Below are 23,097 nucleotides of genomic sequence, written 5' to 3' on the forward strand. Positions count from 1 at the left end.
TAACATAGGGAATAGCAAAAAACTATTAATTTTATGCTGTCACTTGGGAGCCTCGAACCTTCACAACTGAGTTCTAGGGTCTTCTGTAAAGTTAGGAACAAAGTACACATTTTTTTTTTTTTTCAGACAGAGCCTCAAGCTGTCCCCCTGGGTAGAGTGCTGTGGCATCACAGCTCACAGCGACCTCCAACTCCTGGGCTCAAGCGAGTCTCCTGCCTCCACCTCCCAAGTAGCTGGGACTACAGGTGCTCGCCACAACTCCTGGCTATTTTTTTTTTCAGTTGCAGCCGTTGTTGTTTGGCGGGCCTGGGCTGGATTCGAACCCGCCACCTTAGGTGGATGTGGCTGGCACCTTAGCCACTTGAGCCACAGGCACCGAGCCCAAAGTACAAATTTAAGATCTGATTTATTATCCCTCATCTCTTGGCTAGTAACTTGGTTAGTAATGTTTCTAGTTTCCTGGTTAACAGGATGCGTAACCTTGCTTGTATATGCTGGGGACCTCTTAGTGCAGTGGTTCTCAACCTTCCTAATACTGCAGTGTATTTTTATTGTTACAGAGGGGTCACGACCCACAGGTTGAGAACCACTGTCTTAGTGTTTGTTGAATGAATTTCTGACATATTATTGGTTATACACATCTGATATATCAAACAGGTAATACATATTTAGGAGCAGTAATAATAATGGGTTTTAGGCTTTGGTGACTTAATGGCCTGTGCTTAAATCTTGGTGTTTGCTACTTACTAGCTGTGTGGTCTTGAGGACAGACCGTAACTTCTTTGAGTTTCAGTATCCTTTCTGAACCTCCACTTTGATGAATTCTCTATATTATATAAACTAAGCTGCTCTTGTTTCTTCTCTCGTTACCTTTTTTGTTGAGCCGGAGATGAGGACAAATATCATAAATAGCAAATGGAGCATCACACAACTCTCAGTGCCCATGGTCCTTCAGAGTCTTGCAATCCAAGGAGAAGATTACTTGGCCTAAGCACTAGAGATATACCATGGGTCTCACTCTAGAAGGACTCTGATCCCTTATCAGTTTACATATTTACAGAGGGACAGGTCAAGGATCACCTGACTAATTTGAAAAATACTGAGTTTGCTGACAGAGGTTAAGCATGCTGGCCTGAGAAACTTCCTGTGCTTGCTTATTTAGGTCTGATGATTAGGCCTTGGAGCCTTCCCTGTTGAGGCAGCTGCCTGAGAGGTGGTCATGTACTCAGATAGTAGATAGACTCCTTTGTCAGGGCTCAGTCTTCCTTGTGCTCTAGTAGTTAAAACTTTAGGGACTGCCTTCAAAGATTATAATGAATAATTCCTTCCAACAGACTGGCTGGCATCTATTCACTGGGCCAAATGTATCAAAAATCTATTTAAAAGATGAAGGAGTGAACATTATCATTGTGGTCACGTCTCTTGACTGTTTTAAATATGAAGAGTTCATATCCCTGGGTTCCCTTCTGAGGAGTCAAGGGCTGGTATTTAAGAGTAAATGGATGACAGTAGGTGGGAATAAATGACTGTTGTCTTTATTTTTTCATTTATTTATTTTTGAGACAGTTTCAGTATGTCGCCCTAGGTAGAGTGCTGTGGTGTCACAGCTCACAGCAATCTCCAACTCTTTGGCTTAAGGGATTCTCTTGCCTCAGCCTCCTAAGTAGCTGGGACTACAGGCACCCTCCATAACGTCCAGCTATTTTTTTTTTGGAGACAGGAGTTTCATTATGTTGCCCTCAGTAGAGTGCGATGGTTTCACAGCTCACAGCAGTTTCAGACTCTTGGGCTTAAGCAATTCTCTTGCCTTAATCTCCCAAGTAGCTGGGACTACAGGTGCCTGCCACAAGGCAGGGCAATTTTGTCATTGTTGTCAAGGCAGTTGTCGTTGTTTAGCTGGCCCGAGCTGGGTTCAAACCCACCAGCCACCCACCATAACCACCATGCTACGGCACCATGCCTGGCTGTTGTCTTCAAAGGGAAGGTCTCTTCAGGGGCCTCCTGTTTTTCTCCCTTCTTCTGTTCTAGGCTGTGGACTAACTTGTCCTTGTTATTATTTCTCCCAGTTGTCTTTTCCTTGCAACCTTCTCACATAGCTCTGGCTCCTACACTGGCATACCATCTGCCCTCTGTTTCTTCCAGAATTGAGGCCTTAGTAGCCAAAATTGCTGCTCCTTGTCATATACTTTTTTGAAACTCACAACGACATGGTTTTGTTTTAAGAGCTTCATTAGGCTCGGCGCCTATAGCTCAACCGGCTAAGGCGCCAGCCACGTACACCTAAGGTGGCGGGTTCGAATCCCCAGCCCTGACCCGCCAAAACAACGACGGCTGCAACCAAAAAATAGCCGGGCGTTGTGGCGGGCGCCTGTGGTCCCAGCTACTTGGGAGGCGGAGGCAGGAGACTCGCTTGAGCCCAGGAGTTGGAGGTTGCTGTGAGCTGTAATGCCACGGCACTCTACCCAGGGGGACAGCTTGAGGCTCTGTCTCAAAAAAAAAAAAAAAAAGAGCTTCATTAGAGTCCAATCCTAGGTCATCTCTTCTTTAACCTCTCTTTTTCCTTAACTCATCTAGAAACCTGGGTCACCTGTAAAATTCTTTGTCTCCTCTCTTGAGGAATTATAGGCTGGTGAGACTGTGCCAGCACTGGCCTGCAGCGTGAGAGACTGATGTAGCTACTTTAAAGTCAGATTAATAGCCTTGTCATTTTTAATTTCCCTGTTATGATAGATCTGTCATCAAGAACTTTAGCCATTCATGGACAGAAATTCTGCATCTACTGGTCACCTGCCATCCCAACTCAGCCAAGTGATCCCCCCCATAGGGCTCCCCCATAGTGATAGAGCACTTGGAATGCTTAGATTAATCATAAGACTTGATGATATCAGCCAAATGTACATTTCTTTTTTTCCTTTTAACAGCCTACAGTAATGTTTTGTCATAGTGGTTTTTCCTGTTCTCATGTATTACACTTTTCATCACGTCACGTCACATCACATCACATTACCACCTATACATGGAATGAATCTTAGGAAAAGCAAGCATTTTTTCAAAATAATGAAAAACATTTTCATCTTAATTGGTCTTCTTTACATCCACTCTTACACCTCTCTGAGGTATCTGTACACTTACAGTCCATTCTCCACACTGCAGAAGTGGGATTTTAAAATGCTAATCTGATGAGTTCAGTTGTCTTTTTAAAATGTGGCTTCTGCAGGTACATTAGGAGATCAAGGCCAGAGTGCTCAACGTACCATACAAATGTGTGTTGTCTTAGTGTTTGCCTACTCTCCTTCTTGCCCTCTATATTCTACTTGTCTTGGTCTTCTTGAGTTCCTCCACTACTCATGCTCTTCTCAGCTTGGGGTCTGGCTCCCTGCCCTTTCTATCTGCAGACTCCGTCTCAGTCCAGAAGTCAACTATTCAGGGAAGTCTTTTCCTGAGCCTTTAGTTAGTCACGGTCCTATTTTCCACTGTACCATGTATTTCTCCTGTTCAGCAGATATCATAATAGTAACCCTTTGTCTTTCTTCTCTCTACATAATAAGGTATAAGGAGCACATCTGTCTTTATCTGTTTTCCTAGTGCCTGGCACAGAGTAGATAGTACATTTTCTGACTTACTGAAGAATAAGACAAATGATAATAGCTATCATTTGATGTTATCGTGTAGATGAGAACTGTCTATGAAGTGCCTAGCTCAGTACCTGGCTCAGTACCTGACATAAGTACCGACTGTTACTTATAATCAGTAGATTAATATTTTACAAGGCTACAGAAATCATTACTCTGTAGTATTTGCTTAGAATTATTCTTGGTAATAATCAGTGATTAGCGTGTTATAAGGTTACAAAAGCCTAAGTAGAATGTTGCCTTATTTGAGAGATAGTTTATTATGATTGAAAGAATAGGGCTTTGCAGTTAGAAACACCTGGCATTTACTAGCTATCACATTGGGCTCTAACCTCACTGAAACACACTCTGTCCATCTGTAATGCCCATGTCATAGTTGATTGTGAAAGTTATATGAGAGGTTATATTAATTTGCAGTACAGATGTTGGCTCATATTTAAGTCTTCAGAAATAGTGGAGTTGGTATTTTTTTATGTTAACAATTGAGGTCTGACACATTTATTTAAATAATTGTTTATTAATCTGACATTAATTTACTGATTAATGTTAGATTACCATTTAAATTTGTAAACTGTTTTCCCTGATTAGAATCTAGTATTGTCTTATAACTCTATAATATGTTAACCGAATTATTCTGATTTCCTATGATTTTTATGAAGTGAAATATCAGTATTCCCAGTTTTGAGAAAAAATTATTTTGATAGATGTCAGGAGTACATGCGTTTTTTGTTACATAGATAAATTACATATATAGTGGCGAAGTCAGGACTTTTAGTGTATCTGTCTCCCAAATAGTGTACCTTTCGCCTGAAGGTAATTTTTCAAGTATTTCCATTTTTAAACACTGTATTTACTTGCATTCCAAAAGTAGAACTTATTTCAGAGAGACAATTTTGCTCATATAATATTTACAGTCTTGAGATGCCAAACTCCAGGACACTTGAAACTTATTAAAGCACAATTTTGTTCTCTGTAGTAGCTGAAAGAAGCAGCATATTCAGAGTGTGAAAAGTTGGTAATTAATTTACAGCCATGTACAGATCCATGACTGTAAACACAGTGCCATGGAAGAAGCCACTCAGTTGCGGGTAACAACCGCCATTTCATAAAACCTTACTCTGCACTGTGTGGAAAGATGAAAGTAATAGAAAGTTTGTGGTTTGATTCAGCTACTTAATTCAGATTTACGTTCTGCTTTATTTTGAATCTGGCTTTACTGAATTATAAATTGTTGAATTAATCCTTTAAACATTTTTATTCTGTTTAATAGTATTCAGTTTGTTTTTTGCAGTTTTTGGCTGGGGCTGGGTTTGAACCCACCACCTCCAGCATATGGGGCTGGTGCCCTACCCTTTTGAGCCACAGGAGCCGCCCAGTAGTATTCAGTTTGAATATTCAGTAAAAGTATTGTCATTAGCAATGACAAACTTTAAATTTCTTTGTTTTGATTATATTTAGATCATCTGTCTTTTAAAAGACCTTTTCTGGGAATTAAAATCATAAAGTTGTGCATTGTTCACTTTTTATCTATTTTTCTTTAGAAGCAGCATTAAGAGGTCTTCTGGGAGCTTTGACAAGTACCCCATACTCTCCTACCCAGCATCTAGAGCGAGAGCAGGCTCTTGCTAAACAGTTTGCAGAAATTCTTCATTTCACACTCCGGTTTGATGAACTCAAGGTAGAATTTTCTTCTGGCCCTGATTATTATGAAAATCATGAGTCTTTCATTGAGTACTAGGAGGAAAAGCCTGGAAACCTTGTTAAAATGTCTTTAAGTGATTGTCTGCTGGACTTTAATAAAAGAAGAAAACTTGATTTAAAAATTATGTTGGGTCTTTTTGTATACAGGGTGCCTTTTTATATACAGGCATTTTAAAAAAAATAGTATATAATTTTAAAATGCACACATACTTTATGGACACCCTGTATTTGATATATAGCAAATACTAAATCACCAAATATTTGGTCTTCGTTTAACTTTGTTTTATAAAATCATCTCTGAAAATAACAATTTGGAGTTTCTTTTCTAATATTTTTTTCTTTTCTGCTCATCAGTTGTTTCAGCATTCTTTTATATTAAAATGTTAATTTTTCCCCTCCTCCTCCCTCTTCTCCCTTCCTTCCTTTCCTTTCTCTTTTTCTTTCTTCCTCTCTCACTCTTTATAGTACTTACAACTAAGAGTGAGTGTAAAGGAGTAAGCACTAGGTTTCTTATCAAGAAACCTGAGCTCCAGTGTAGGTTCTGCTATCGTAACCAATTAATGGGATGACGGGCAGGTCCTTTGACTTTTTATGGTCTCAGGTGCCCTGTCTAGGAAATGGAAGAGCTGGATTTCTTACCATCAGTATTTTATGATTTTATCATAGATAACTATTAATCCTCTTGTTAATATTTTGAGCACAAATGATTTGTATGTAAAATATTCATATGAGGATTAGTCTCTTAGCCATGTGTACATGCTTTCATTGTAATATTTTGAAACAAATTCTTATATATTCTTTTTAATTTAGTGATATTTTTTGGTAAAAAGCTTTTAGTACATTATCTAGAAGTTATTGAAAAGAAGAAGAAGAAAAGTATACTCTGAGAGAATATGTGGTCTTATATGTTCAATAAGGAATAAATACATATTTATTACAAGCCATTTTTTTTATTAAATCATAGCTGTATATATTAATTGCAAGCCATTTTGAATGACACTGGCTTTAGTTCTTAAAATTACAAATTAGAAAAGGTTTCATACTAGTTAAAATTGTATTTGGTAGATTTTTACCCAGTTTTTAATATTATTATTTAGTGCATAACACATTTTTCTTTCTAAATGTCTTCTCTAGATGACAAATCCTGCCATACAAAATGATTTCAGCTATTATAGAAGAACATTGAGTCGTATGAGGATTAATAATGTACCAGTAAGTGAATGCTTTGAGTTAAGGGGGGGTGGTGAGAGGATTTGAACTCTCAAATCTATTGATTTTATTCTTTTATTCATTGCTAATTCAGGTAATGCTAAAGTTAGTAATATGAACAGCCTAATAGGGGGTGGAAAGAGCAAACTGTAGCAGACAATAGGTGTTTGTGTATTCTTCCTCTCCCACGACTACCCCAGTAAAATTGCTTGTCTGTGTAACATTGATGCTTATAAAGTTTCTATATGTATTCTCATTTTTAACTATACAAACATTTTGAGAATTATTTTTTAGGAGTTTTTTGCCTCCGTATTGTTAGAATGGAAGACTCTTGCAGAGCAATTCACCTGGGTTAAGAGAAATAACTAAAGTGGGCAAGAGAGGAGTGTGAGAGGTCATGGGCATTATTAGCATAGCTGTGCCTAAGAGAGTTTCTGGAGATGGCTTCTGGGCCTATTCTTTGGCTAGGATTAAAACCTCTCCTGGTTTCTTTAATCCTGTAACCTCTTGGCCTCCTCCAGTTAAGCATTTTATTTCCACACTTTTCTAGTTCTAAGGAGTTAAATATCATGAGTAAAACCTTAGATAGGAAGAAAATACTTTCTTATTCTCTTTGTATTTTGAGGACTTAGGCTAATAGGTATGAAAAATGGAGAAATTTAAAAACCAATCCCAGCCTCAAGTAGATAGTTTCTTAGAGAAATACTGTAACTGTGGAAGGGGAGTGGTAAATGGCAGAAGAGATTTAAAATAAAAATACCAAAGGAGACCATTCACTTTTTTTATCATTAAGTATTTTATGAAGTGATTGGTCTAAGACAGGCACTAGGTCAAAGGAAAAGATTTCTTTTTATGAAACATCTGTTACTTGTATTTCTTAGATTGTGCATAGATCAATTCCTGGTGTGAAAATGACCTTAACATCTGTCTTTTTCATACCCACCATATTAAAAAAAAAAACAAAAACACTCAGTGCTCTGTAGCAATCCTTGTTATCACAGTAAAGTCATCTTTACACTATCTTTCACCCTCATTAATTACAGAGAAAGCCAATTGTTTCCAAGCGAAATACTTCTCAAATCTCTTCTCACCCCACTTGTTATCTCCTACTATTTCTGTCCCAGCCGAGCACCTTTAACAATTCCTGCCCTCTTTTTGGTGGTTGTTCTATAGCAGCATAACTCATTTTCTGACCTGCAGTCCTTTCCTACAGTCTGCCCACTATCATCAGCCAGTTTTCTTTAGAAAGTTTACTTTATCATCATTCATTTCCTTCACCCAGTCACCCTAAATGGCTTCCCATTCTTTTTTTTTTTTTTTTTTTTTTTCCAGCTTTTGGCTAAGCCCCAGGTTTAAACCCGCCACACCTGGTATGGCACCCCACTCTTTGAGCCACAGGTGCCACCCAATGGCTTCCTATTTTAAAGAAAAATACGAACTTAAGTCAGTATTTCAGGCAGTTTATAGTCAGACCCCAACCTTAACCTTACACTAGTTTCTGCCCATTTTTACATTGAATATGCTAAATTACACTCTACTGAGTCATTTGCCAGGTTGGAATGCCTGGTTCATGTGCCTAACATCACCTTCAAAAGCCAACTTTTCTATGAGTCCTTCTTAGTTTCTTCTACTCCAACTTAATCTTCATTTCCTTATTTGTCATCATCTGTTAGTGTTTATTATGGATACTGTGTTAGTGTTTGGATACTTGGGTGTTCCTCAGGGCAGAATGCAATCTGATAATCATCTTTCTGTCCTCTATAGAAGTTATAATAATCTTTTGTATGTAGTAGGCAGTCTACCAGGGTTTTACTTAATTCCTTAATATCAGTTAAAATACTTTTAAAGGTATTAATCATTTAAAATTAATAGCATAATTTTTTATTTTTAAAGAAAATTTAAGTATTTGTGCAGATGAGGGTCTAAAATGTGATTGTTAAGGGTGTGTATTAGATGAACTTAATAAGCATTGATGAGATAGGCACCCTATGTTGGTCTTTTTATAAATTTTGTCATATATAATAATTTACAAACTTAATATGAGGTGCTCTGAACTTTCCACACAGGCAGAAGGAGAAAATGAAGTAAATAATGAATTGGCAAATCGAATGTCTTTGTTTTATGCTGAGGCAACTCCAATGCTGAAAACCTTGAGTGATGCCACGACAAAATTTGTATCAGAGGTAAGGATTGTCTAGGAAGTTATTTTAGGGGTTGTTCTCTTCCCTCTGTTGCAGACATGATTTTAGCAAGTCTCATACCTTTAAACATTGTCTCAGAGCTGACAGACTCCCAGGTGTACGTGTTAGCAGTACACAGCCCAATCAAATTCTTGGTTAGCTTTTCTAACCTTGCCCTTCTTTAGTCTTTCCTTTCTCAAATAGTAGTGCCACTGTGCAAGCAGAAAACTGTTCTAAATTCCATTCTTTATCTCATTCCCGACAGTGTTATTGGCTCTCCCTCCAAAATACATCAGGATATGTCAAATGTATCCATTCTCTCACTGCCTGTCCAGACCAGACCCTCTCAGCTGGATTACTGCATTCATGTTCCAGTCCTTCTTACTTCCTTCATTTTTGCCCAACTATTGTCCTTTCTCTATAAAGGAGCCAAGTAATCTTAAAACATAAACATTCTCTCTGTACTTAAAATATTCCCAGTGACTTCCTAGTTCCAATGCCTGATGGCCTACAAGGCTCTACACCTCTGACCTTGTCTGTATGGTCAGGTTTTTACCCCGCTAGGAGATAATTGCCTCTTGGAGGAGTAGGGTCTTGGCTATCTTGCTTTATAGTTCTATCCCCAGATCATGGAAATAGTGCTTAGAATGTACTGAATTATTTAGGAGATTAGTGAGTAAGAACCAGATTTTAAAGTTGCTAATATTTCATATTATGCTAAGTTTTAAATTGTACTTAAGTTGTGACTTTTTTGTTCTCCATACACTTTTACAGAATAAAAATTTACCAATAGAAAATACTACAGATTGTTTAAGCACCATGGCTAGTGTATGCAGAGTCATGCTTGAAACGCCGTGAGTATTAGCTGATCTTTTTCACTTTTAACAGTACTGTTGAGATGATTGGTGTTTCAAAATTTGTCCAAAAATGACCATGTCTTGTTTGAAAGGTGGAAATTAAGTACCTTCTAAGTACTGATTTTTTTTTAATATATGAGCAAATTAAAATAATTTGGTAGCTTAATGTAACTTCTGTTTAAGTATAAAGAAGAGTGGGTTTTTAGGCCAGTCTGATTCTTTAGAACATAGATGTCGTGGTATGAGGCAGGGGTAGAGGGTGGATAGGAAAGAGCTTTAAAACTTCTCAGTTTTGCTTCTCATAAAGATTCTTTCTCCATTTTTAGTAAAGAATCTACCTTTTTATCACAGAGCCAAAATTATTTCTCCATTTATCCATTTTTATTTCAGTATTAATTCTGTTTTTATTGTTTTCAACAAAAACCTGAATTCTCTCTGAGTTTTTCTGTTCTCTAAAGCATTTATGATGTATAAGAGAATGTATTCTATATGAATTTTCTTATCAGCACAAGGAAAAAATCCCTCTTGGATTGTTGAAACATGACATTTAGGTCAACAGTGGACCACATGTAGGACGGTGCTCCCATAAGACTCTAATAGAGCTGAAGAAGTCCTGTCACCTGGTGATGTTGTAGCCATCATTAGGTGTAGCACAAACCAAAAGAGTCAAAAGTTAAAAAGAAAATGTCAGAGTTTATCTAGTAAAAATGTTACAGTAAGCTAAGGTCAATTTGTTATTGAGAAGAATGTTTTATATGTTTAGTTTAGCCTGTGTGTACCATCTTTATAAAGTTTGTGGTAGTGTGCAGTTCATGTCCTAGCCTTTTACATTCAGTCAGCACACACGCACTCACCCTTCACTCACCCAGAGCAAGTTGTAGTCCCGCAAGTGCCCTTTACAGGTATAGCATTTGTAATCTTTTCTAATGTATTTTTACTGTACCTTTTCTTTTCTTTTTTTGAGACAGAGTCTCACTCTGTTGCCCCAGGCTAGAGTGCTGTGGTGTCAACCTAACTCACAGCAGCCTCAAACTCCTGGGTTCAAGTGATCCTCTTGACTCAGCCTCCTGAGTAGCTGGGACTGTAGACAGCCACATGAGGGCCTTCTGCCTCAGACCCCCAGAGTGCTAAGATTACAGGCAGGAGCTGTTTGCACCTGGCCTACTGTACCTTTTCTGTGTTCAGATACACAAATACTTAGCACTGTGTTACAGTTGTCTACAGCATTTAGTACAGTAACATGCTAACCAGATTTGTAGCCTAGGAGCAGTAGGACATACCATGCAGCCTAGAAGTATAGTTGGCTGTACCCTCTAGGGTTGTAAAAGTATACTCTGTGATGATTACACAATATCAGAATCGCTTTAGGGCACATTTCTCAGAACTTCCACAATGCATGACTGTACATGGGTGTTCGCTAGATAATCACCTTTGTTTTCCTAGCACATTTTGTTTTCCAACGCACTATTATTAATATATGCATCATTTTACTGAAAAACCTTATGAAGTCCGAGGGCAGCTGTCGTCAGAATCCTCCTCCTCCTCTCTTAAAGGGAGTGAGGTCCTGAGGAATGAAGAGATGGCTGCCTGCATCCATGTGCCTGGATGTCTCTATCCTGGTTTTGTACCTGCTCTGCTGCCAGACCTTATTCTATATAGATAAAATTTCTTTTTCCCAAATGAGAAAAGAATATGAATGAATTTTAGTAAGACTCAAATCCATTAATGTAATAATGTGTTTAGATCTAGTTAGCCCCTGAATAGCAAATCCACTTGCTCTATTAAGCTGGTGACTTTTCTCCTCATGTTGATGGCAACAGCCTTTAGGTAGCACCCATTCCAAAACTTAGAGTTAGGTACTAATTTTGATTCTGTGAAACTGTTACTCTCTGTCAAGTAGAAGGGCTAATATCCTGAGGGAGGTACAGATAGCAGACCAGAATGTGTGGCTGATGACTGCTCTACCCACCACCTTCAGTCTCTCAGAATCTCTTTGTAGAGAAGAGGGTTAATGTTACCATCTCTTTTAGAGAGCTAAGGGGTAAGTCCTCATCAAGTGGAAGTGAGTTAGCTCATTAAAGTTTTTTTTTTTTTTTGGTCATTTAAGTATTTTGTGATGGACCTCTTCCATCCATGTCTTTTCTGCCCTGCAGGGAATACAGAAGCAGATTTACAAATGAAGAGACAGTGTCATTCTGCTTGAGGGTAATGGTGGGTGTCATAATACTCTATGACCATGTACATCCAGTGGGAGCATTTGCCAAAACTTCCAAAATTGATGTAAGTTATGTATTGTTTTATATATTTCCCAACAGTTTCCATACATAGAAACCATGAGCTGTTATTTTACTTAAGTAGCTAGCAGACTGCTTGCTCATAGAACTCAGGTTTATAGTTTATATGAATAGTGGAAAGGTGTTTTTTTTTCTTTGTTTTTTGAGACAGGGTCTCATTTTGTTGCCCTTAGTAGAGTGCTGTAGCGTCATAGCTCACAACAACTTCAAACTCTTGGGGTCAAGTGATTCTCTTGCCTCAGCCTCCCTAGTAGCTGGAACTGCAGGCACCTGCCACAACTCCTGGCTATTTTTTAGAGACAGGGTCTCGTTCTGGCTCAGGCTGATCACAAACCTATGAGCTTAGGCAGTCCACGCACCTCAGCCTCCTAAGTGCTAGGATTATAGGTGTAAGCACCACACCCAGCCATAGTGGTAGGTTTTTATCTTTTTTTCTTGCTGTATTTCTTGTGGCCTGTATGCAGGAGGAATGATTGAAGGAAGAGACTGTATTATCTTTAGAGAATCCCCTTGTACAAGGGATACTCTTGTACAAATAGGTACAAGGTAAAAACCCTCGTTACTTGGCAATATAAGAAATTTTATAATCATATCCTTTAATTCCTTTGGTTAAAGACATTTCAAACAAAAGGCTAATTTCAAGATGCATATAAAAGGTCAGTAGTGGTACTTCAATTAAAAAAAAAATTGAAGAATTCATATATTTTCCTTCTCCTACCCAATCATAGTAATTTGTTATTATAGCCAAGTTTCTGCTTTCATTGTCTCAGTAAAAGTTCATTTTAGAAATTAAGTCTTCTTTGGTTTGTTTACCTGTTTTACAGTTTCTCTCCGCTCCCTCTCACGTCTAGTTTATTTTGGTGAGAATTTCTTCCAGTCTTCCCTTCATCGCTAGTTCATGCTCATAGCATTTCAGATCTTGCTGGCGGTCTTCTGCCTTCATACACATGTAACATATGTAGCAAGAAATGAGTTCACATGTATTGTGTGGTTTCCACATCCCAGGAATTTTGCAGTTGTTCTCCCTGTGACTCTGATAATACTCCTAGGATGTAGTATTCTCTCTTTTACTGACACAGCAGCTGTTCAGAAAATTAAGTCACAGAATTGCTAGTGAAGTGGGGGCTGAACCTGTATCACTCTGGCTTCCAAGCAGGTGTTCTTTCTGCTGTTATGCTTCTTTACAATAACCAGGCAAATCTTTCTCAAATACCACCTTCACTGAGTCACACCAAGTCCTACCTGTCTGGCATAACAGTTCCAGATGAGTTATCCTGGCCTTTAGGGCTCCCTCCAACTTTGAGTTCAGCCTTGCAAAAATTCCTGTCTTCTGTATGTGATACTTTATTACTTTTTCCATGAACTTCTACCTGGAAAGTTTTGCTTTTCCTTGCTAACATATCCGTTCTGTCCTTTGAATTGCTACTTAGTACCTTTTGCGGGAAGTCTTCCCCTTAACAAACCTTTGCTTCTCATTAGTGTGGGTGGTATTTGAGTTTGACTGACTTGGTTCTCAAATAGTTTGTTTTACCAACAAACTGAAAATATTAACGCTTAAATAGATGTTTTTTTCTGCCTTAAGAATAATTAATCTGACAGTATATAATCTCTTGAGTTCCATAGTTGTGTTCCTAGTTTATTATTTTGAAAATGAATGTTATATGGAAAAAAATGGGTATTTACCTTTCTGTTTTCTTTTTCCTTAGATGAAAGGTTGTATCAAAGTTCTTAAGGACCAACCTCCTAATAGTGTAGAAGGTCTTCTAAATGCTCTCAGGTATGTGTATGTACGTGGACGTTTGTATGGAGAACTATGTAAGGAAAATGACTGGTTTATGTATATGTAAAGAAAATGCTTTTAAACGTGAATAGCACAACACATGAAAATAAATGTTCCATAAGGATTAAACAAAATAAAAAGAAATGGCTAAGCTAGACATAGAAAGATCTCATTTTGCTTATCTGTAATCTTCTAAGTAGTAGTTACAGTATTTTGTAATGAGGAATGGATGTATAAATGAGAATAGCAGCTCCATTTATTTCTTGGTTGACAATTTTGGCTTTTGCTTTTTGCTCCTCTTGAAAGAGGGACTGCTTTTTTTTTTTTTTAGACAGAATCTCAAGCTGTCACCTGGGTAGAGTGTTGTGCCGTCACAGCTCACAGCAACCTCAGACTCTTGGGCTTACGTGATTCTCTTGCCTCAGCCTTCCAAGTAGTTAATAACAAGTGCCTGGCTATTTTTCTTTCTTTGTGTGTGTGTGTGTGGGGGGGGGTGTGTTTGTAGTTGTCATTGTTGTTTGGCAGGCCTGGCCTGGATTTGAACCTGCCAGCTCCGGTGTATGTGGCTGATGTCCTTAGCCGCTGAGCTACAGGTGCCAAGTCTCTTTCTTCCTTTTTTTTGAGACAGAGCCTCAAGCTGTCCCCCTGGGTAAAGTGCCGTGGCATAACAACTCACAGCAACCTCCAAATCCTGGGCTCAAGCAAGTCTCCTGCCTCCACCTCCCAAGTAGCTGGGACCACAGGCGCCTGCCACAACGCCTGGCTATTTTTTTTTTGTTTCAACCTTCAATTTTGGCGGGCCGGGCTGGATTCGAACCTGCCACCTTAGGTGTATGTGGCTGATGCCTTAGACACTTGAGCCACAGGCGCGGAGCCTCTTTCTTCTTTTTTAATAAAAATAATACATGCTCATTATAAATAGTGCCTTGAGCATCTCACCTGATGGTTAGTAGCACCCCCTGCTGCTGCTGTGCTCCCAGTCTTCCCTTAACAGCCAGAGTGATCATTTCCAAACAGGTGGTTAATATCCTCTGTTGACTTTTATTGCTTTTAAAACACTTCCCAAAGTCCTTACTGTGCGTAGCCTCTAGTGTATACTGGAGCAGGCCTTTCCCTGTCTCCATAGCCCTTTGTACTTTCCTCCTTTGCTGTGAGGCTTTACCCCTTCTGCGATATCAGTGCACCCTTCTCACTCCCTCTGTTGGTTAGTGAGCTCCTAGAGCAGTGCCTGACACACAGGTTTGCTTATTGGCTTTCTTCTAAGGGAACGCTGTGCTGAATCCTTTCAGTAATTGTTCTAAGTCATTCTTCTTTTGATTCCTAAATTGGATTGCCATGCTTGTGGCAGAGCACTCCTGCCTAGAAACACAACATGTGGAGAATTGAGACATTTTATGGCTATGACAGCTGGAGGAGTTGAGGTAAAATATGGAGTAGAACAGGGGTTTGCAGATGTTTCTGTAAAGGACCAGTGAGGAAGTAAGTATTTTAGGCTGTGTGGGTCATGTGGTTTCTTCACAGCTCTTCAGCTCTGCCATTGTAGCAAGAAGGTAACCATAGAATGAATCAACACGGTGTGTTCCACTAAAGTTTTATATGTGAGCACTGAAATTGGGATTGCTTACAATTTTCACATGATCCTGAAATGTTGCTATTCTTTTGATCTTCTTTGCCGCCAACCACTCAAAAGGCAAAAAAAAGATTATTTACACACACATACACATACTCACTTGGATTATAGGCCACACCAAAATAGATGGTGGATTGGATTTGGCCCAGGGGCCATAATTTGCCAACCTCTGGGATAGGACAATAATTTTCCTCAGAATGAGATGTCACATCTAATTGCTTACTGGGCAGTCGAAGCAGTCATTTGAACAAGATCGTAGCTGAGCTAAACAGGTATCAGCTGTCCTATTGGAAGAGTGAGGAGGACGAGCCATGCAGAACTTGAGAAGGGTTAAAGCTGTGGTGAAAAGGCGTGACTTTGTGAGAGAAGAGCTTCCTCACCAATTACTCATCTTGTTGTAATTAAAGAACTCGATGCAGACTTATAAAAAATTCTCTAAAATTAATCAATTGGCTCTGCCCCTGTGGCTCAAGCGGCTAAGGTGCCAGCCACATACACTTGAGCTGGCAGGTTTGAATCCAGCCCAGGCCCACCAAATAACAATGATGGCTGCAACAACAACAAAAATAGCCAGGCGTTGTGGTGGGCACCTGTAGTCCCAGCTACTCAGGAGGCTGAGGCAGGAGACTCTCTTGAGCCCAGGAATTGGAGGTTGCTATGAGCTATGATGCCATGGCACTCTACCCAGGGTGACAGCTTGAGGCTCTGTCTCAAAAAAAATAAATAAATAAAATAAAATAAATCAATTTTTTTTTTTTTTAAGGTACACAACAAAACATTTGAATGATGAGACTACCTCCAAGCAAATTAAATCCATGCTGCAATAACAGTTCTGGAATAAGCACCTGCTCTACGCAGAAGACAGTATTCTGCAATGACTGAGAATGCACAGTTTTTTAGTGATTGCAATTACTATCTCATTTATTCTTGCTTTTATTTCTTTCCTCAGTTCCTCTTCCCTCTTTTTTAATCATGTTCTTGTTCTTAAGACTTCTTTTCTGTGCCAAAATCAGTAAAGTTACACTCTGAAAGGCTATTGTCCTTTCAAACAGGCCATCTAAGGCAGCTAATTATGCATTGCATTGGGATCTCTACTGAAAAAAATTCTGTGACTTGAACTAAATATTTTTAAATGTGGATTTTTTTTTGAAACTAATATTTAATATTGCTTCTCCTGCATGGCAAAACTGCCTATTCTGCTATTTAAAAACCCTCAATGACTTTATTTTCTACTGCCGCTTTTTTCATGTGCAGCCAAAATGAAAATGTGTAAATTAACTGTGTTGTACAGATGGTACCCAACACACACTTTTTTTAAATTAGTAAGACTTTTGTTTAAAGTTTTGAGTTTGCATTTTGACTTTTTTTGTAAGGATGTATGTTGTGTGTTTAACCTTTATTAACTAACGTTAAAAACTGTGATGTGTGCGTAGAATATTACGTATGCATGTTCATGTTTAAAGAATGGCTGTTGATGATAAAATAAAAATCAGCTTTCATTTTTCTAAGCGTGGTTTGGTTTACTGATGTTTTCAGATTTCAAAAGTTTTTCCTTTGTATGTTTTTTGGAATGCATATACACCTTACATAATTTTCCCTTCTTCTGGTGGACAGCTGGGTCTTGTCAAAAATATTTTTCTTATCATTCCCTATATGCATAATTTTAATTGCTTTTAAAATTTGGCTAAGTATAGTAAGACCTGTGATCTTGTCATTAACTTGACTTTTATTCTTGATTTATACTTGTCTGGATATAGCAATAGAAAGAAAACTGCTTTTCTATTCTTCTTGGTTCTCAGATCTTAGAAGGCAGAGGGTAGCACCAAGCAGCGTGTGGAAGGCAGAGCAGCCCTTTCTACTGGGAAGAGAGTTAGTATGAAAGGAAGTTTCCTTGGAGAGAACTGGAGACTTTGATCTCACTAGTGGTAGAAAGCTAACATGTTTATTTGTTTGTTTAATTTTAGGAGCTTAAAACCTAATTCATATGACCTAAATTTCATGGTTGGGAGAAGCTGCTTAAAGGCTGTCTGGTACAGCTGTGCCAGTGGTTTAATGAGAAGAGTATCTGAGGTATAAAACAATTAAAATGGTTAACTATGGAAGAGAGTCACAGGGGCTTCCATCAGAACCTTCTGGATCGATAGAGCTGGATGAGGGCATACATAGTCAGCCCTTCATAATTGAATCCCTGCTGACCTCTCTGGGCATCTCTTCTGTAATTCTAGTCTAGCTGGTCCCTGAACTTGACATTCCCTTCCTCTCTTGTGACCGGTCAATCTGATGAACATCCACTCTTTCCTTTTAGGGATCAGCTTCTGTTGCTTCCTTCATGAAGCTTTCCCGATAACATGAGCCATGCTCTAAGAATCTTCTAGGCATCTTCTAAGAATATTATAATGGGTTTAATATTATATATTAATTTAATATTATTAATAGTGCACCCCCTCCCCCCAAGGATACATTCTCCTGGAACCTATAAATATGAACTTAACTGGAAAAAGAGTATTTGCCCATGAAATTAAGGATCTGGAGATGAGATCATCTTGAGTTAGGGTGAGTCCTAAACCCAATGACAAGCCCTTACAAGAGAAAAGAAGGAAAAACACACAGATGCACACAGTGGAAAGCTACACGAACGTGGAGGCAGAGAGTGGAGCAATGCGTCTGTGTGCCAGGAACTCTACGAACGGCTGGCAGCCCCCAGGACCAAGGAATGAGGCTGGAACGCACACACCCTCAGAGCCTCCAGAGGGAACCAGATTTCAGGCCTCTCAAGATTATGAGGGTGTAAGTTTCTGTTGTTTTAAGCCACCTAGTTTGTGGTAATTTGTTATGGCAGCCATGAGAATCTAGTACAGGTTTCTCATCCAACACTTCCGATATTTAACTGCACTGCTGGATGTCTTTTCTGATTCTATGAGAGGTGTAGAGTCTGGACACTGAAGAGATAATATGAAAACTGGAGAGAAGAGACACACCTAATTTTCCTTCAGTGTTTCGAGGAAGGCTCTTGAACACACCCAAATTTGGATTAGTGCCAAATGAATGCTGGAGTGGACATACTGCTGAGGCTCATACATAGTTCATGCTCTGCACCTTGAAGAATAAGTGAGCAAACTTCTAACTATAGCCCAGGAGTTACCAAACTGGTAGCCAGTGTGCCCACCATCTGTTTTTGTACAGCTTTATGGGCTACAAATGTTTAAAGAATAATATTTTGTAGCAATGGAAAAATATCTGAGATTCAGGTTCCAGTGTTTATAAATAAAATTTTATTGGAACATAGCCTTGTTCACCTGTTTGCATATTATTTATCACTACGTTTGCACAACAAAAGCAGAATTGAATTGTGATGGAGACTGTGTAACCCTCAGGTCCTAAAATATTTACTGTCTGTCCCTTTACAGAAAGAATTTGCCTATCCTCCCCTAGTTACAAGAGCAGGGTTTTTTGTTTGAGAAGTTGTCTCTGCTGCCAAAAGATGGATTCAGCTTCAGGTCTAAGTCTGACCTCTACTAGTAATGTCTGTCCTTGAAGTGTGAGTAAATCCTTTGAACCCCGCTCATCTCCAAAACACATCTATTGGTGTGTTCCTTCATCCTGTGCCCCTGCCCTTGTGCTTTCATGATTTAGAGTAATCCATTGTATCATCTCCTCCCTCATGATTATCTGTCACCACTGCCCCATTTCTGTAGCCGTAAACATAAATGAGTGGAATTTTTAGGCTGTCTTCGTACTTTAAAGATTCTGGATTAAAAAGCATTATGGGCAGGACATGGTGGCTCATGCCTGCAAACCTAGTACTCTGAGAGGCTGAGGCAGGAGGATTACTTGAGCTTAGAAGTTCAAAACCCGCCTGAGTAGGGTAATATTAGAAAATTAGCTGGGAGTCATGATGTGCGCCTGAAGTCCTCGCTACTTGGGAGGCTGAGGTGGGAGGATCACTAGAGCCAGAAGTTTGAGGTTGCAGTGAACTTTGAAGATGCCACTGTATTTACCCAGGATGACAGATGGTTTTTAAATTATTTTTTCCTTTGAGACAGGGGAAAAAAAAACACCCATTTTTGTCCTATTTTTAAATTGCTCCATTATTTTAGACTTGTCATAAGAATAATTGGCATTTGTGCTCAAATCTTACATTTGTCATTCTGATTTCATTTGAGATTTCAGTAACTATACTTCCAAACATCTTTGTAAAATCCCTTACAGAGCTTATTTCAATATCTTTATTTATTTTTATTTTTTTTATTAAATCAGCTGTGTGCAGCAATGCAATCATGGGGTACAGTGTGGTGTTTTGATAAAGAATTTGAGATATTTTCATCAAGCGGTTAACATAGCCTTCATGTCATTTTCTTAGTTGTTATGTCTGTATTCTACTTTCAGAAAGATTCACTTGTACCCTTGTAAGATAAACCGTAGAGGTGATCCCTCCAATCACCCTCCACCCATCCATCCTCCCTCCTCCTCATATTCTTAGGCTATAATTAGGTTATGGCTTTCATATGAAAGGTATAAATTAGTTTCATAATAGGGCTGTGTACATTGGATACTTTTTCTTCCAATCTTGAGATACTTTGCTAAGAAGAACATTTTCCAGCTCCATCCATGTAAATATGAAGGAGGTAAAGTCTCCATCTTTCTTTAGGGTGGCATAGTATTCCATGGTGTACATATACCACAATTTATTGATCCATTCGTGGGTCGATGGGCACTTTGGCTTCTTCCATGACCTAGCAATTATGAATTGGGCTGCAGTGAACATTCTGATACAAATATCTTTGTTGTAATGTGATTTTCAGTCTTTTGGATATATACCTAATAAAGGAATTGCAGGATCAAATGGCAGGTATATTTTTAGTTTTCTAAGTGTTCTCCAGATGTCTTTCCAAAAGGAACGTATTGTTTTGCATTCCCACCAGCAGTGTAGAAGTGTTCCCTTTTCTCCACATCCATGCCAGCATCTCTGGTTTTGGGATTTTGTGATAATGGGCTAATCTTATTGGAGTTAGGTGATATCTCAAAGTAGTTTGAGTAGCTCCAAAGACTGAGGCAGCAACATCTGCAGGAAATGCTTGTCCTCTGGTAAGTCCATTGAGAGGCCCCAGCTTTGCCAAAGCAACTGCACCCAGGGGCTGATCTGAGACCATCCCACAGATTCTTTGCATTTCTCTGATGATTAAGGATGGTGAGCATTTTTTCATATTCTCTGTAGGCCATGCACCTATCCTCTCCAGAAAAATTTCTTTTCAAGTCCCTTGCCCAACCTGAGATGGGATCACTTGTTCTTTTCTTGCTAATACGTTTGAGTTCTCTATGGATTCTGGTTATCAAATCCCTGTTATTTCAATATCTTTAGACTAAGTTGTGGTCATAGAAGATGTAATGGAAAGATGTGTGCAGTAGAAGTCAGAAGGCCCAAGCCATATCTCTTCTTTGGAACTCTGTTTTCCTCATCAGTAAAATGAGGAAATTGAAACAGGTGATCTTCAGCATCCTTTGATTCCATGTTATACAACATAATGCCTCATGCACACTATCTGCAAAGGTGGTAGTGGGCAAGCCTTTTCTGTCTTCACTTATAAAACTGGGAATAATCAAAATAGCCAGCTCTTTAGGATGGCCTTAACAGTTATGCTAGTTAGTACCCATAACGTCTTATGCTGACCATTATGATGTTTGTATTAAAAACCACAGGTACCATGCCCATTTGCATGGATTGTTTTCTGTTTATTTCTAATTAGTGGTACTAGTTGTAACTACTTTTCTCAATCCATGTGGGTGCTAGGCAAAACTGCAAAAACTTAATTAAACCTTTAGAGATTCTTTAACTTTTATAAAAACTTGCTCTGTGATAGTGCCAGTTTTCTAAGTGGGCAAATTACCTGCATATTTAAAACCAAAACTTGCAACACACCAATTCTAAAAAATCAAGCTTTTAGTATGTGACGTTTCTACAGTGAGCATGTTGACTAGTAGATGTTTATGTCAATATATACATAGTGTCAGCCAGAGCCACACACAGCCTGTGTTCTAGGACTGGAAAATTGAACAGGAAGCAGCAGTGCTAGGTAGGTAGAGGGAGTTCTGGGCAGGGGAAGCCACGTTGAGTGAAAGCTGATGTTGGCAAATATTGTCTAGTACATGATGTGAATGTTCCACTGGTGTGAAATACCAGTCTCTCAAGTATTGTTTTTTGAAAATGTCCTAATCTGTGATAGAGGAGAAGTACTATGGCTGTTGTAAGTTAGATAGCCCTGGGTTCAAATTTTGTCATCCCCTTGCTAGCTCTGTTACCTTAAAAGCCACTAAAGGTCACTGAAGCCTCAGTTTCCTGTGACATGGAAAAAATGATATGGCTGTTTGAGGATTCAGTGACATTTGGGGGCTGGGTAGCAATGCCCTATGGAGCTGGTGTTCCCCAGGTATGGGGCCTTGTGAGGTGGTTCTCAGCATTGCAGAGGGGAAAATTAATAACCATGGTATCTGTAAAGCGTGTGGTAAACCCACTTTCTAACGTGTTGGACATGGGAAGGTGTACGAGGCAGTCTTATCTCACTGATGCTCAAGCCTGTGAAAATCTTGAGGCCTCTAGATAATGCTGTTTGCTTCTCTTCCCGAGAGCCCTCCAGGCCCTGATTCCCCACCTCTTGCCTGGGAAAGCTGTGCTCCTGGGAAAGAGTGGAGACCTGTGGCAGGCTCAGTTCTGAGAAAGCTGGTCTTCCTGAGGGCTCTTTGGTAATGCCCATTGCTGCTGGAATTAATAGACTGATTGTGTGGTTCTTGGTGAAGGCTTGTCTGCCAGTACAGACTGTCCATGAGAGCAGGTCAGTGTCTGTTCCTACACTGCCGTATTTCCTGCACTTAGACGTGATAAGTCACTAAGTCACACAGGACTGTGGACGATGCTAAGTGTAAAGGCAAGTTAAGGGGATTGAGAGTATTGGGCAGAGGCACAGTGTACATTTGAACAGGGAGGGCTTGGTAGGTCTTGTCTCAAGTGTTAAGATGACGCGAGAGCCAGACTCGAGGGAGGGAAGGTACTGTTAACAGTGAACTTTGTCTGGGAAAGGCATCCCACACATCTGAGAGCAGGAGCAGAGGCCTAGGGCGGAGAGTACTCGTGGGTTTGGAGGCCAGTGTGGCCAGAGGCAGATGTGTGGTGGGGAAGGCTTTGGAGGCTACGGTAAAACTGTGGCTGTTGCTCTGAGGCGTCAGGGAGTTCAGAGTGAAGGAGTGATGTGACTGGATAGATTTGAAAAGGTTTGCTCCAACTGCTGTGCCAAGAATAGACTGAGGGAAGGTGAGACAGAAGCAGGGAGACCAGTTAAGCCATTTTAATAATTGAGGCAAGAAATGATGGTAGGCATTGCAATGGATGTGGTGAGAAGTGCCAGATTTGGGGCATATTTTAAAGGCAGAACCAACAGGATTCTGGAACAGACTTTATGTGGAAGATAAGAGAGGAGTTGAGAGTGAGCCTGGCTTTTGCCCTGAGCATCTGGTGGTGGGTGGAGCAGGACTGAGATGAGGTCCAGGCTAAGCAGGCACCGTTGTGGACATTTGAGGGCCCTGCCCTTAGAGACATTGGCTGGGCTGGTGGGGGAGCATTTCTTCAGGGAGCGTAGTGGAGGGTGGCACCACTGTGCAGGTTCTAGTCCCCTTACTGGCCTCAATTGGCTTTATGACTTTCCTGGGTTCCATCTTCCTATCTGTAAAAATAAATCTCTATGGTCTGACCTGAGACCTGAGAAACCCCTTTAAGGCAATGTTGGCTTCAGGCAATGCCTGACTTCTTAGTGGGGGGCTCCATT

General features: G+C 39.6%; 1 protein-coding gene across 27 annotated transcripts in view; it reads left to right on the top strand.

The window, feature by feature from the left end:
• Positions 1-16,791, top strand: part of FAM49B (family with sequence similarity 49 member B) — a 157,980-nt gene extending 141,189 nt beyond the window's left edge. For 26 of the 27 annotated variants that reach the window (XM_023517050.1, XM_023517015.1, XM_023517026.1 and 23 more), the window contains 7 exons: positions 5,174-5,310; positions 6,468-6,545; positions 8,609-8,725; positions 9,497-9,576; positions 11,733-11,859; positions 13,580-13,650; positions 16,047-16,791. In XM_023517050.1, coding sequence (XP_023372818.1) covers positions 6,468-6,545; positions 8,609-8,725; positions 9,497-9,576; positions 11,733-11,859; positions 13,580-13,650; positions 16,047-16,110 — 537 coding nt within the window. In that variant the 5' untranslated portion in view covers positions 5,174-5,310 and the 3' untranslated portion in view covers positions 16,111-16,791. The remainder of the gene's footprint in view (positions 1-5,173; positions 5,311-6,467; positions 6,546-8,608; positions 8,726-9,496; positions 9,577-11,732; positions 11,860-13,579; positions 13,651-16,046) is intronic. The other variant, XM_023517012.1, reaches the window with a different exon arrangement.
• Positions 16,792-23,097: the final 6,306 nt, after the last annotated feature.

Source organism: Otolemur garnettii, unplaced genomic scaffold (assembly GCF_000181295.1).
Source record: "Otolemur garnettii isolate 467f Iridium unplaced genomic scaffold, OtoGar3 scaffold00004, whole genome shotgun sequence".
Taxonomy (NCBI): domain Eukaryota; kingdom Metazoa; phylum Chordata; class Mammalia; order Primates; family Galagidae; genus Otolemur; species Otolemur garnettii.